Here is a 13,817-nt window from a genome sequence, read left to right as displayed (position 1 = left end):
CGTGACCAAACAAATTAACACAAACAAAAGGCAAACATAATAGTATATGTAAGAAAAGGATACAGTAAGAGAACAAAATTAGTAAAAGTGGAAGTGAAGAACACAAAAACATGAACTTGGTCAAAAATTGCAAGAGCCTACCTGGTATTTAACCCCACTCCTGACCTTATCAGCTGGGCTAGCCGAGGAACCAATAAATCCAATGATTTTGCATCCACAACTTTCAAACATAAGTGGAGGGTTTCCCACATTGGAGAATCTTTAGCGACAGCAATTCTCAAATTGTCAAGTTTTTCAGTTTGGATTCCAACATTTGCTGCATGCATCTGGTAAATGAATAGAAAAGAAAAACATTGTAGTCTTGCAAACAGAACATATATTAACCAATTATATTTCCTAAACCTGACATTTCAAACTGACAAAAAGAATCCACACTTTTTAACAAGGTCAAACCTCAACATAGTTGAGCCTTTGGTCTTCTAAGCTTGATAAGCATTCCAGCATGCAAGATACAAGATCCGGTAAATGAGGGCGAATTGCGATTCCAGCATTCTGCAGTAGAAAATGTTAAAGAAAACAACTTTAAGGTTAGAAGTTAATGATGAATTATTATAGATGAGAAGTGCATGCATCATGTAGTAATTCAATAAAAAGAATCTCCATGTCTTTTTGCTCTCTAACTTAAAATAATGTGGGACTAAACCTGCAATGTAACTTTTTGGATCTGTAGTACTAGTGGGATCTTTCACTTTTTCTTAGGAAAAATCATTTCAAAAGATATAATACACAGCTTCTTAGTGAATAAAGATGTTCATGAACACAAATATCTCAAAGTAGAAGTTCTTTTTGACATTATTTCTGCATATATGTTAAATATTGCTTACCTTTGCCAATTTCATGACCATCGCTATGGATGCCTTTTGTATACTCGAAACTTTACTTACAATGCCCTCAGCTATTAACAATGGCAAAACAATATTCATAGTTTCACTCGCATCTGAGGCTGAAGTAAGCGAAATGTCACACAGCCTAGTGGTTAATGAAGTCACAGCACGACACAAACTGTCACCAGAATTCCGTACAGTTTCTTTTATGTCATCCATTGCACGGAATGCTATAGTCCATATGCTTTTTAAATGTCTAGATACCTGTATAACAGGATAGAAACAATATAAGAAAAACAAAAGTGACAAGGTATTATGATTTCATTTACACAAGTAGTGCAAGACAAACTGAAATTATTGGAGATACAGTATAAAAGGGTTTCTACAAGGCTATCTTCAGATTGCTAAATGCTGCGATTTTTACTTCATGGCTATCCTCGGATTACTAACTGTTAGATCTTTTTGCACCTCAAACTAAATAATTAGCATTTCAAGATATATGACCCTAACCTCACTGAATTTACGACCCTGAATAAGGTCAGCAAGTGCATAACAAGAAGCTTCACGTGAACGCCAAAGTCTTGATCCAGATTGTGCCAACAAATCATCCACAATATAGTCAAAATGTTCATCAATAGTTTTCTTTGAATCTGCAACAATAGATTTCCAAATATGTCCCATGGCATCCTACTCACATAAAATTTCACAGTTAAGAAAGCATAAACCAACACAAAAAAGAATACGAGGGACATATCTACTATTTACAGCAGGAAAAACATATAATACATGCAACTGTATAGTTGGGCATAGGTTAATGATCCTGTCCGGAAGCTGAGAAGAGTGGACCGCCGATGACGTGGTGCCGGTGTTGACCGTGAGGAGACTTCGAGCTAAAAACCAAGAGGAGGGGGTGAGCTGTCCCCGCTGCCGGAGGAATCTACAAACAGACCGGGCTTGCCCCGGCCTTGCACTCTAACACTCGAGGCCGGTCCCAAAAGTGTGTAAGGATCCAGCTAAATGGTAGAGAGATGAAATGCGCGAAGGATAAGCTTGGGAAACGTACCCTGGCCCGGGGGCGCCCTCTGGTAGATCAGTGAGCTGGTCGCAACCACTCCCGTTATTTTCTAGCGATGTCTTGTATGAAGAAGGTGAATAGTGCAAGAGAATAAATGATATAATAAGTGCATATAGTAAGGAGTCTCTCTCCTCCTTTTTCTCCACCCTCATGCCTGCGGGGGGAGGCTTTTTTCATAAGAGGGTTATGTCAAGACAAAAGATGTTAGAGAGTCACGATACCCTTGTCTAGGTGTCAAAAGGTCCCGTCCAGACAAAGAGGTCAGAGGTTATGTAACCTCTGTCTAAGTGTCAGTAGATGAGACAAAAAGAGGGGTGATGGACCCAGCAATCTAATGGGCTTTCAATGGGTCGGCTCAGCTCTGGAATAGTATCGGGCGGCCCTGGTCTGGGTGGCCCTGGTTTCGCCTAGACTGGCGGCCCTGGTTTGGGCGGTCCTAGTCTAAGAGGGCATGGTCAGGCCCACCCAGACCAGGGCCGCCCAAATCAAGATCGCCCAAACCAGGGCCGCCCGACACTATTCCAGAGTCGAGTCGACCCATTGAAAGCCCATTAGACTGCTAGGCCCATCACCCCTCTTTTTGTCTCATCTACTGACACTTAGACAGAAGTAACATAACCTCTGACCTCTTTGTTTGGACAGGACCTTTTGACACCTAGACAAGGATATCATGACTCTCTGACATCTTTTGTCTTGACATGACCCTCTTATAAAAAAAACCTCCCTCCGCAGGCAAGAGGGTGGAGAAAAAGGGGAAAAAAGGAGGAGAGAGGAGAGAGATTCCTTACTGCATACACTTATTTTATCATTTATTCTCCTGCACTATTCATCTTCTTCATACAGGACATAACCGGAAACTAACGGAAGCGGTTGCGACCAACGTTACGACCAGCTCACCGATCTACCAGAGGACGCCTCCTGGGCCAGGGTACATTTCCCAAGCTTATCCTTCGTGCATTTCATCTCTCTACCATTTAGCTGGATCCTTACACACTTTTGGGATTGACCTCGAGTGTCGGAGTGCAAGGCCGGGGAAAGCTCAGTCTGTTTGCAGATTCTTCTAGCAGCGAAGACAGCTCACCCCCTCCTCCTGGTTTTTAGCTCTAAGTCTCCTCACGGTCAACACCGGCACCACGTCACCGACAGTCCACTCTTCTCAGCTTCCGGACGGGATCAGTTAACAAAAATGGTCTTCATTCCATGATTAGAAATGCAATATAAGCATTTGAGGCAGCAAAATAACTATAGTAAAACAATTGCATAGGGATCACACACACATGCGTATAGCAAGAACACTTATGTAGACTGTTCATGAAAGGCAGTAAGACTTTACCTGGACATTCTTATCTGGGTCATATTGGTACCTCACAAGCCTAGGAATCAAAGTGCGTAGATATGGCTGAAGAGCATCTCCAGCCTGCTTCGCAATTTTTGAAAATCCAAATGCTGCACCTCTCTTAGAATTGAGGGAAGCTTGATAGTTAGCTAGATCCATGAACTTGTAAATCAAGTCAGGTTGGCCCATCTCATTGGCTAGACTGCAAAGTTCTTTATAAGTGCTTAATTTTCCTCCACTGAGAGTATCACCAATTGCCCCTTCTTGAAAAACTTCAGAATCATCCATCAGCTATAAGAGAAAATAAATTTACTCAGTCAATAATAATAACTGAGTAGATCACAGAAAGAAACCAGATTTAAAAGGAATACCTTGATAGCTCTTTTCCTCTTCCCTGTGCCAGTTAATGTACTTACAAGAGCATTTACAAGACTCTCTTTCATTGAAGGATCACCAAGTTCGTACACAATGCTCATACCTTGGGATGCCAGCTCCTGTGTGAGATCATTTTGTTCACCAAGAAGGTGCGAAAAGGCTTCCTGGAAATTTAAAATAAAAACAATGAAAAAATAGAAGAAAACCTTCAAATAGTTTTCATTACCACTCCCTGCACCCACTTTGGTTGTCCACCCACAAGCAAGAAAAAGGGACAAAATTGCATGCTATTTCAGTAATATTGTGGGAACAAAATTTAACCACAGGACAGTATATTTTCAAGCCATCATGCTATTTAGATACCTTAAGACAAGAATATCCAATTTACATGTATATGTCTAATCAAGAAAGGTATCAAGCATGTCATGTGTGATCATAACTTATTACCAAGTGACATAAATAAGTTTACAGGTCCTGCTACTCCTGCAGAAAGTTGGGCTTTTGATTCGAGGAGTACAAAAGAACAAACAAAGAGGGGAAACAAGGAGGAAGGAAAATATAATTTGCAGAAAGTTTTCTGCCTATGCTTACCTTCAAAAAACACATCCTCATCTTTTTATATTGGTAATGTGGGATGAAACTCGTGATAGCAAACAACATAAGATGAAATCCAATAATGTTGTATCACATGAATACTGACAATAAGAAATACTTCAAGGTGATCTTTAATGAAAGAAGCAAACCTGAATTTCAGGAAGGATATGTTGAATTTTTGGATGATGCCCACAATACATTAAGAGTGAGACCAACCATACAGTACCAGCACATCGTTCTTCCTTTCTGGAACTGTATAAGAGAACATCAAAAAGTTTTCGTATTATCACTTCTTGGGCCCTTATCTGTGACTCAATATTTATGTCATTCTCAAGAGAGAGTCTGGGAGTTTTAGATGCACATATGCCAGCAGTAAGATAGCTGGAGACTTTAGACAGGGAATTGTAATTTGATTTAAGTATCATGTCCACAGTGACAGGAACACCGCCCCATATAAATGATAGAGCCTCCCCAGAAGCAAAAAGGATCTCCTCCACCTTAACATTCCAAAATATATAATCGGAGTAAAGAAATCAACCAATTTAGGCTATGCATACAATAAAAATATAAGAAAATAGACAAATAATTTTATACCTTCGACCGACAAAGACTAAAAATGAGATCAAGAGCACATTGTATTTGTTCAAAGGAGGTTTCCTTTAGTGAAATATGGCCCAATGAAATCAGAATCCTTTGAATGGATTTAATATCATCTCCAGAAAGTAGTTTATTTAGCTTTCCTTGCAAAACAGTTAGAATTCCAGCTGCCAGAAGTTCATAAGAAAGCTGAGGAAAGTTGAGCTTGGTTTTCGTGGTAAGTTGTTGAAGAATTTTCTATCCAATGTCCCTCCATAAATATAATAGAAAATCTAAAAGCTTACCTTGCCAATATGAAGATAATGTACATCGAAGACCAATATGGCCAAGCGCTTCCATTGCAACAGAAGCCAGTTCTGAATTCTCATTTTCAACGACATGTACAAGAGTATCAATAACAACCTTAAGATGCGCCTCTGGTATCTGAATGAATGCAAGTCATCAGCATATTAGCCACTAAAATGTTGTCAGAAACTAAGGGCTTGTTCATTTGGACAAATAATTGAAGGATGGATGAGTGGATGGATGGATCCATATATTCATACATTCAGCTGGGGAGATGGATCACTCAGGAGGGATAAGTCAAAGGAAAAAGATTATAATTTATCCTTCTTTTTGCCACTCCCAAATTGAAGAGAGGGAGGGGTAAGGGAAGAATGGATGATAACAATTAGTTAATTACAAGCCTAACCTATAGTCTTTATAAGCATATTAATCATATCTTAATTGTTTCTTTGTGGGTTACCTCACATGCCACTACCACAAATTTATAAAGAGTTTCCTCATGCACCATCACTCAGGCACTAACATCGTTTCTACATCTAGCATCAACCGCCACCCTCAATGTCAAAATTTGTCATCAGTGCAGTTGCACCGATGTCCACTTTTCAATAAAAAAATATTAATTACATTGGTTAATTGTAAATAATTATTTTCAAAAAATCAATCAACTATAAATTTATATTAAGAATTTTAAAAGATTGTTTAATAATATTTGTAAAATATGGTTCTAGTTATTGAAGTAAATTTTCATATCATTAGGTTATTGACTTTTCATCTGATTACCATGGTTATCATATTACTATCTATATTTAACAAAATATGCCATTTATTTAGTGTTCATCAAGTTGATTCTTCATTAAAAATTTTGAATAGTATAGTGCCATGGTAATCTTTAAATTAAATTGTTTTTGTTAAGTTGATTGGCAATTGAAGTTGATCAATAGTTAATTGAAGATAAAACAATCCTCATACATCCGCTCATTTATACATCCCTCCCTCCCCATCAATCCTTCAATTTATTGTTATTTCAACTGAACAAGTCCTCAGAGATCATCAGTAAGGAAACAAAGAAATCATACAGAATTACAAAGTACAGAAAAAAAATTGATAGGCATCTAAAAGCCAAGAAAATAGAGTTTGGATGTTAGTTTGACTAATAAAACATATGGAATGGGAAAAGGAGAAAGAAGATAGCCATTTTCTTCAGTTTGCTTCATAAGAGTAATGAAAAACTTAATAAAGTCACTGAAAATAAGAACAATGAGTAGCCAGATACAGTTCGAAAGATACTTGCTTTTGGTGGTTCTTTTATGCATTCAGCTGCCATATATCCTAGAGCACACAATGCCCCATGACGATTTTCAAATCTGATAGCATTCAATGCACAGTTAAACTTGAATAAAAGCTAATTCACTCAAACAGATAAACCAAGCTATTGTCAAAAACCTTAATGTGTGGGTGCTGCCACCAATAGAGTCTGAAATTTCAGATAATACTGTGGACACAATTGGAGATGGCAAAGCAGAACAAGCAATTCCGAGTAAGCGTGATGCAGATTCACGAGTATCAGTATCAATGTGGCTCAGTAAAGGCTTTAACCAAGACAGGCGTTCAGCATAATGAGTTGCTACTAACTGTAAAGGGCAAAAACACAATTAATGAGCTAAAAGAAATTAAAGGGCAGCCAAAATTAATTGAAAGACAATACTAACCTCTGGTAGATAAGCACCAATTTCAACTAATGCCTTGCTGGCAGTAGCATGAAGCTCAACAGATCCTTCAAATGCCATAGCATGCTCTAAAATTGAGAAGAGGGTAAAAATTTCTGAATGGGATACAACTGTCTCAATGTTGATCTTGGATGACTCTGCCTTAAAACACTTCATCAGAAATTTAACCATGGCAACATATGTTTTAGATGGGAACAGAAGCATTCGTTCTCCTATCTCAGAAGAATTTAATAACTTCGGCTGCTGATTGCATATGTAATGAAGCATATTTGTAAGATCAGGATACTTCAGGTCAGCATTTACTTCAGATGTCTGTTCTTGATCTTCCATAAGTTGCAGTCCTTCAAGTGCCATTTCCCTAGTAACAATAATGAAATGGGGAGGGAAACATCAACCGACACAGAAAATGAATTTAAGAAAAATTCTGAATCTAGAAAAAAGTTTTGTGGATGCAATTGAAATAGGCCAAGGAGATATAATATATGCAGTGAATATTGAATCAATTAGAGTTGAACGGTGCAAGGAATAGAGGAAGATTAAAAAAAACTTCAGTTGACAAAATAGAAAGAAAAAAAAAAACTAAGAAAGCTGAATATTATTAGCACATACCCTTGCATGGAAGTCAATCGACAAAACAGATGTATCCTACCACAAATAATTGAGATTAATACAAGATTGATGGTGATTGTGATGGTTGTAGTGATCATATATGGATCTTGTCCCCAAATTTAATTTTATGCAGAGCCATATTAGTAGTAATAAAAAGGTTCTTAAAATAACTATTTATTACATTAAATAGAGTTTTCTTTGATGTCCCACTATTCTTACTCCAATTGTACTCAATCCAATTTATTTAATTAAAAATCAATTAGTTACCTTTGAACATGTTTATACCAGTTTAATCTATTGTTCTCATTTTATCAACCATTTCCATCTGATTGCAATGGGATAGTAGTATTTTTTTAATTTTTAGCCTCACAAATCCGTTTTCACATGCTCATTTCTCTTACACCTACATGTTCCATATAAGTCAATGAAATCTTGACAAAATGGTATGATGTATAATGCAGAATTTTATTTATTGAAGTCAATTGTGCTACAGTTCAAATAGCCTAAGTAAATGAAAAGGGAAACACAAGAAACATTGAGGTCGAATGTGGAACTTTACGTAGTTTCCAGATAATCAAATTAGATAGGAGACAAACCAAGATTGCCTGTATCTGCTAAAACTATCTAAGCATTTTGCTGGCAGAGAGGTACTGAACCATGGCTCTGAATATTTCCAGTCAGTAGGTTAGGCAAACAAAAATTGCTCCTAACTTGGTAAAACCTGTGGAGTGTTATAAAAGAAGGATGACACAGAATTCGGTCACAAAAGCCAATAAATGTGTGATATCTCAGTTCAGTCTCGTATAGTGAGTTGTTGATTTGCAAAGGAGGTTTGAAAGTTTAGATAGGTTAGTTATTGTGAACTTGAGCATATGCATTTTGAGTGGTCTTTAGGCCTAACAAGTTAATGTATTGATTCACTCATCTATTTGACTCATGACAATTGATATATGAGTAGACCTAATTCTAGGTATGATAAGGCATTGAAAAGGATTAGCTATGTGATGAGAGAGCGACCATTGAGCCTCATGTGCTACTAATAAACAATTTTGAACTATGAGTTGAAGTGTTCATAGTAACAGCAGGCAATAAGTGGAGGAAGACTGTGATACCAAAATTCAGTTGCACATGATGTGTTGTAGGCCAATAGAGGGAATTTATAAACTTCGACAAGCTAGCAACTGCTAACTTGGGCTAAGCATTTTGGGCCAGGGCCAATGGTTGGAACTAACAGGTCAGAATAACTCATCTATGCGAGTAGTGATAAGATGGGCTAGGTTATCAAGTTTAAAAGGGTTGCTTGGAAGCATATAGGAAGAATGTGGGTTACATATAAGAGAGAAAAATCAAAGATTCTAAAAAAATCATTGCTCAATATTGGATTTCTTATCAGACTCGAGAATTTCTACAAAGGACCAGAATGGATCAACATGATATATACTATTTGTTTCGATTATGGTTTATAGATCTCAACAGTTGCAGGTTGGCTTTGATGGATGGAGAAAAAAAGGAAATCACCTAAATAAAAAACAACAAAGTAAACTTACACAAACATCAGAAAAGGCAAGGTAATGATGAGAAAAATGTAACCTTATGTCCATCTTTGAGTCTGCAGCTCCAAGAATGCAAATGTAACGGCTAGGACAATGACTTGTATCAAATAAAGAGGTAGCCCACCTTATTGCACAAAACCGCACATCACTTTGTGCCTTGCAAAATTAGGAAAAAATGTCAGTTATCCACAACCAAAGCATATTCTAAATTAGGAAAAAATGTCAATTATCCACAACCAAAAGAAATTCTAAAATCAATGCTCAACACAACATTTATGTGTGGTTGGTGTGGCAGTGATTATAGAATTTATTAAATTTCAACCTGAACCTTCATCAAGCAGCAAATCAAGAATATTAGGTAATATTCATGAAATATGGAGCAACAAACTCCATTTGTTCTTATGGGGCATTTATGTCCCTAATTTTGTTCATTCGATTTGAATAAAATATTATATAATAATGCAAAAGCTTTTTTATGCTCTAATGTTTTCCGACAGCTGTCCTACATGCAATTCTCATCCAAACATGACTTCTGGAAATAGTTTGTCAAAAAGTCTTGCTATTAGACAACACTTGTATTAGAAAAAAAATATTAAACAAGTACAATAGTGCTTGCAGATGCTGAACAACAATAAGCAAGCCGTAAAAGTGAGACTCAATAATACCAGAGGTTACATGTCAATCTTAGTATCAAGCGGCAAAAGGAAAATCAATTATAAGAAGATAAAAAAAAGTAGCTTTACCGCTTGAGAGTTTTCGAACACAAGTTCTTCAATTTCTTTCAAGACAGCCACTGGAGCACTCTGAATAAGATGATCAAAAGAATTATAGAAATTTATTTGTATCATATAAATACAAGGCTTATAAAATCATTAATTTAGAAAACTATTAGGATAGAAATGACTAACCAGATTGCATGTGCGTGTTTAAGTTAACAATTTAGAGATAAAAATGGAAAAGAATATAAAAAGTTAAAACAATCTTATAACATCTTTGTGAATCTCGAGTCAGAGACTCCCCTGTCAATTTTAAGTTAGGCCACCATGATGCAAACGGGAAGGTTTTGGTGTTGCAAACCTACTCACTAATTTTATATAGCATACTTAGTGAATCTACTCAAGTAAACTTGAATAATAAGCTAACTAGTACTGAGATTCTGGAAAGTAGTGAAAAGGGAAGGGGTGGAAAACTGTTGATTTGCAAAGGTAAAAACCAAAAGAAACAAGCACAGTAATCCAACAAATTTGGCAATTGTTATATGGATCCTATCCCACTATTGAGCTATGTATGGTTACATCACTGGTAATACCAGATTATTTAGCCTTTTTCAGTTATATTAATAAGAATTTTTTTATCTTCTTTTAACCTTCACAACTTCAACTCAAAATCTTCAAAAATAATTGAAGCGACTTGTCAAACAATGAGATTTACATGAACATGTTCGTACCATTTATAACACATTCCATCATTTTATCATCTACCAATGCTACAAACAGCTCCTTAAGAATAGCAACAATTTAGTTGGTGGTATGTTGTTGATTCTCATCAATAGCGGCATATTCAGGCTCTCCATCTCTCTAAATTGAATCAGGAATATCTGTAAGGAAGAGCATTCAATGTTTAGTCTCCATGCACCTACCCTAAAGAATCTCGACTACCTTGCTGCTTGCTTTGATTCATCTTATTATGTTGAATATCATTTATTTCCCTTTTGATGATGCCATCATGTTAGCTGAGATTCTTGTAGATTGTCCTTGTCGTGATTATTTTACTATTGTACTTGTTATTTTTCATGTGGTTCATATGAAGTAATGTAGGTTAACCTAGTTTTTTATTTATCTTGTTGCACGACATGATGTCCCTTGGATTTTATAGTAGATTGCAGTGAGACCTTTGACCAAAAGAATGCTTTCTGGACCAATCTAACAGGTAAGCAGGCCTATCCCCTAAAATATATATTAGCCATGTCAGCAAGGGCGATGTGCTACGTCAAGTTCAGATTACCTTTGCTAATCATGCACATGTTAGCATACATAGGTACTCACTATCGCAGAATGGAAGTGCAAAACTCAAATGCAAAGAATGGTTCTAACCAGACACATGGATTAGTGTCTCACAGTGGTGAAGTTGTAATTTAATGTTTATTAATTGCAATTAATATTTTTTCTTTTTATTACCATATATTATCCTTATCATCAATTCATTGTGTTGCTTGCATACTTAGTTTTCCCTATTAACCTCCTTCTCTTTCCGCTTCCTTCTCTTTTCACTTTAGGGTCATGAGAAGCGGGTGTCTAAGAATTCAGATGATTAACGTCAAGGCGGTAGCAGAAAGATGCTTTGATGATATTTCACACACTTTTAAGGATTTCATGCATTTTGATTTTGTTACTTATTTTTCTTAATGTAGTTAGGGCTTTATGGTGTAAGACTGTCAGTAATTATAAAATTTATTTTTTTTAATGCGTTCAAGATAGCTTAATCAATTTCTGAAATCTGAAATTTTGAAAATACTGATTGTGTATTTCTTGTAATGTTTTTCTTGTGTGTGTGTGCATAATTGACTCTGGTGCAGCAGGTGCTAAAGAAATTGTCAGAGGCTTCATGAGTATCATACCATGCTACTAGCAGTGCAGATGCATTGGGGGCATAAAAAACCTTTAAAAAGAGAGATAATGGGAAAAATAATGAAATTATCTATCATCCCTTGTTCCTTCCTCCCATTTCTATCCAAGTAAACAAGCAATTAACTTCTCTGAAGGTTAAGCAAGAAAAGAATGTCCATACTTATCTACTCTTCCCTTAAATTGCCCAAAGCTTTCTGTCTATAGAAACCAATTTTCTCATCAAACAGCAAGATAAGACTTACCTTATGTGAACCAAGGATCTAAAAATTTAAATATCAGTTGCAACATATGCCAAAATGAACTCAACACTTCATAATTGGAATATGTCACACCGTCATCATGCTATTACTCACGGTTCTTTCTAGAAGTGCAAAGAATAATCAAGCTAACATTGCTATAGTTGCATATTTTTCGGCATAGAAAACTTTAAAATCCGTCTCAAGTTGGAAGAGAACAATACATTATGCACTACTTAAAAAATACCTTGTATGCCACTGCAAGGCAAATAATTGTATCTTGAATAGTGAGGTGCAGGGATTGGTCCTCCAACTTTAACGCAGTAAACATCCGAAGAGCCATGTCAATTTTCTCTCTGCCACAAAGGAACAGTAAGAAAAGGAGTACAAATCATATTCTTGATGAAATTTCAGTTAGTATTATAGAATCTAGAAAAACAACACCTGCCTGAAAAGATGAGGCATACGTGATGCAAGCAAACCAATAGCTTGGTAAGCAAAAATCTTGACATCCTTTGGAACAGCCTCTGGGGAACAGGATATTAGCTTAAACAATATTCATGAGAACAATGCAGATAGAAGAAATGTGCATGTGACTAGTATTTGACAATATCATAACAGCTCCACCAAAGAGGCAAAATACAAGAAAAAGACTAAAACGCAAATATGTATTCACCAGCTTCCGCCTTTGAAGCATCAAGAGATCGTATTATTCCGCTTAAAATAACAGGAGCCATGAGCTTCAATTGATCCATTATCGCCTACAAAAATTATCCATCAGATTAAAATTTTGACATAGTCTTGGAAAGAGGAATATATTTAGAGCCCATAGATAGTGTCATCAGCTAAGAAAAGACAAACATGATAAAGGCTCTTAGTTTTATATTCAACCAAGGAAAAAACGCAAATGTATACCTGAAACTGATATCAATACCCATACATGCCTAAATAGCAGTTGTCTTTTGAAAGAGTGATATTTACATTTTTCAGGTTTTGAAGTCTTTAAACATGGATTGTGTCAGCTCAATGGAGGGATAAGATTCACATAGATAAACACAGATTGACAATAATGATGATGATGATGAAAGTCTCTAGACAACACAAATAGCAATTGCCACAGATCAATAGAGGTTGGTACAAGTCAAAAGAATATATCAGAAGATATAGAACACAGGCCCTGAATCAAATGTTACACTCAATTCAATCCTATACTACTCAGTGAAGTGTGATCCAAATACTAAGTCGTGGTAAATAGTACCCTAACCAGCTGATATAGATTTAAGAGTTTACCTAAAAATAAATACTAACTGTACTTTCAGTTGTCCCTGAAATCCTCCTAAGCAATCGATTAATGATGAGACATAATGAAATAAGGGAAAAAAGGATTTACATGTGATTTTTATTGGCTTAGAAGAAACAATAATATATTCGAGAGAATTACTGTGATTGACTTTAGAGGAGAAAACAAATATCTAAAAGTTATATTGATGAGATGCATCATGACAATGAATTATGAATTATTAATGTTACATCGACTGGGTATCAATGAATTATTTTTCTTCAAGGGATCAATTCTAAGTTCCTATCTTCTTACATTAGTATAAGAATGAAATTGCTAATAACATAAACAACCTTGGTGTATGAGCTATCTGCAGATGATATTGTATTAACTATTAACTGATGATAGTGAAAAGGATTACACTTGGAAACTTAAATTGTGTGGTGACAAACTGTAGAAATCAAAGGTTTTTATGTAAAACTAAAATAAATGATAAATCTATAATAAAATTTCAATACAAAGAAAACAAGCGAGGCCAATGCACTTCACCTAACTAAATAGATAATAACCCTTGCTCACTAGTGATTTCCTCCCTCAAAGATCAGGACATAATGCCCTCTTTTTCTCTCACTTTTCCCAT

The 13,817-nt window shown here is 36.0% G+C and overlaps 1 protein-coding gene across 2 annotated transcripts in view; it reads right to left on the bottom strand.

The window, feature by feature from the left end:
• Positions 1–13,817, bottom strand: part of LOC122038887 (proteasome adapter and scaffold protein ECM29-like) — a 53,097-nt gene that overhangs the window by 24,105 nt on the left and 15,175 nt on the right. For both annotated transcript variants that reach the window (XM_042598849.1, XM_042598850.1), the window contains 17 exons: positions 12,575–12,659; positions 12,347–12,425; positions 12,146–12,254; positions 9,779–9,838; positions 9,073–9,191; positions 6,856–7,231; positions 6,590–6,777; positions 6,438–6,510; positions 5,146–5,284; positions 4,859–5,028; positions 4,414–4,761; positions 3,667–3,834; positions 3,293–3,586; positions 1,395–1,571; positions 885–1,148; positions 454–552; positions 142–326 (listed from right to left, as the gene is read on the bottom strand). In XM_042598849.1, coding sequence (XP_042454783.1) covers positions 142–326; positions 454–552; positions 885–1,148; positions 1,395–1,571; positions 3,293–3,586; positions 3,667–3,834; positions 4,414–4,761; positions 4,859–5,028; positions 5,146–5,284; positions 6,438–6,510; positions 6,590–6,777; positions 6,856–7,231; positions 9,073–9,191; positions 9,779–9,838; positions 12,146–12,254; positions 12,347–12,425; positions 12,575–12,659 — 2,933 coding nt within the window. The remainder of the gene's footprint in view (positions 1–141; positions 327–453; positions 553–884; positions 1,149–1,394; positions 1,572–3,292; positions 3,587–3,666; positions 3,835–4,413; positions 4,762–4,858; positions 5,029–5,145; positions 5,285–6,437; positions 6,511–6,589; positions 6,778–6,855; positions 7,232–9,072; positions 9,192–9,778; positions 9,839–12,145; positions 12,255–12,346; positions 12,426–12,574; positions 12,660–13,817) is intronic.

The sequence above is a fragment of the Zingiber officinale genome, chromosome 1A (assembly GCF_018446385.1).
Source record: "Zingiber officinale cultivar Zhangliang chromosome 1A, Zo_v1.1, whole genome shotgun sequence".
Classification (NCBI taxonomy): domain Eukaryota; kingdom Viridiplantae; phylum Streptophyta; class Magnoliopsida; order Zingiberales; family Zingiberaceae; genus Zingiber; species Zingiber officinale.
Note: the sequence above shows the minus strand (reverse complement) of the source record. Positions and strands in the feature narration are given on the sequence as shown.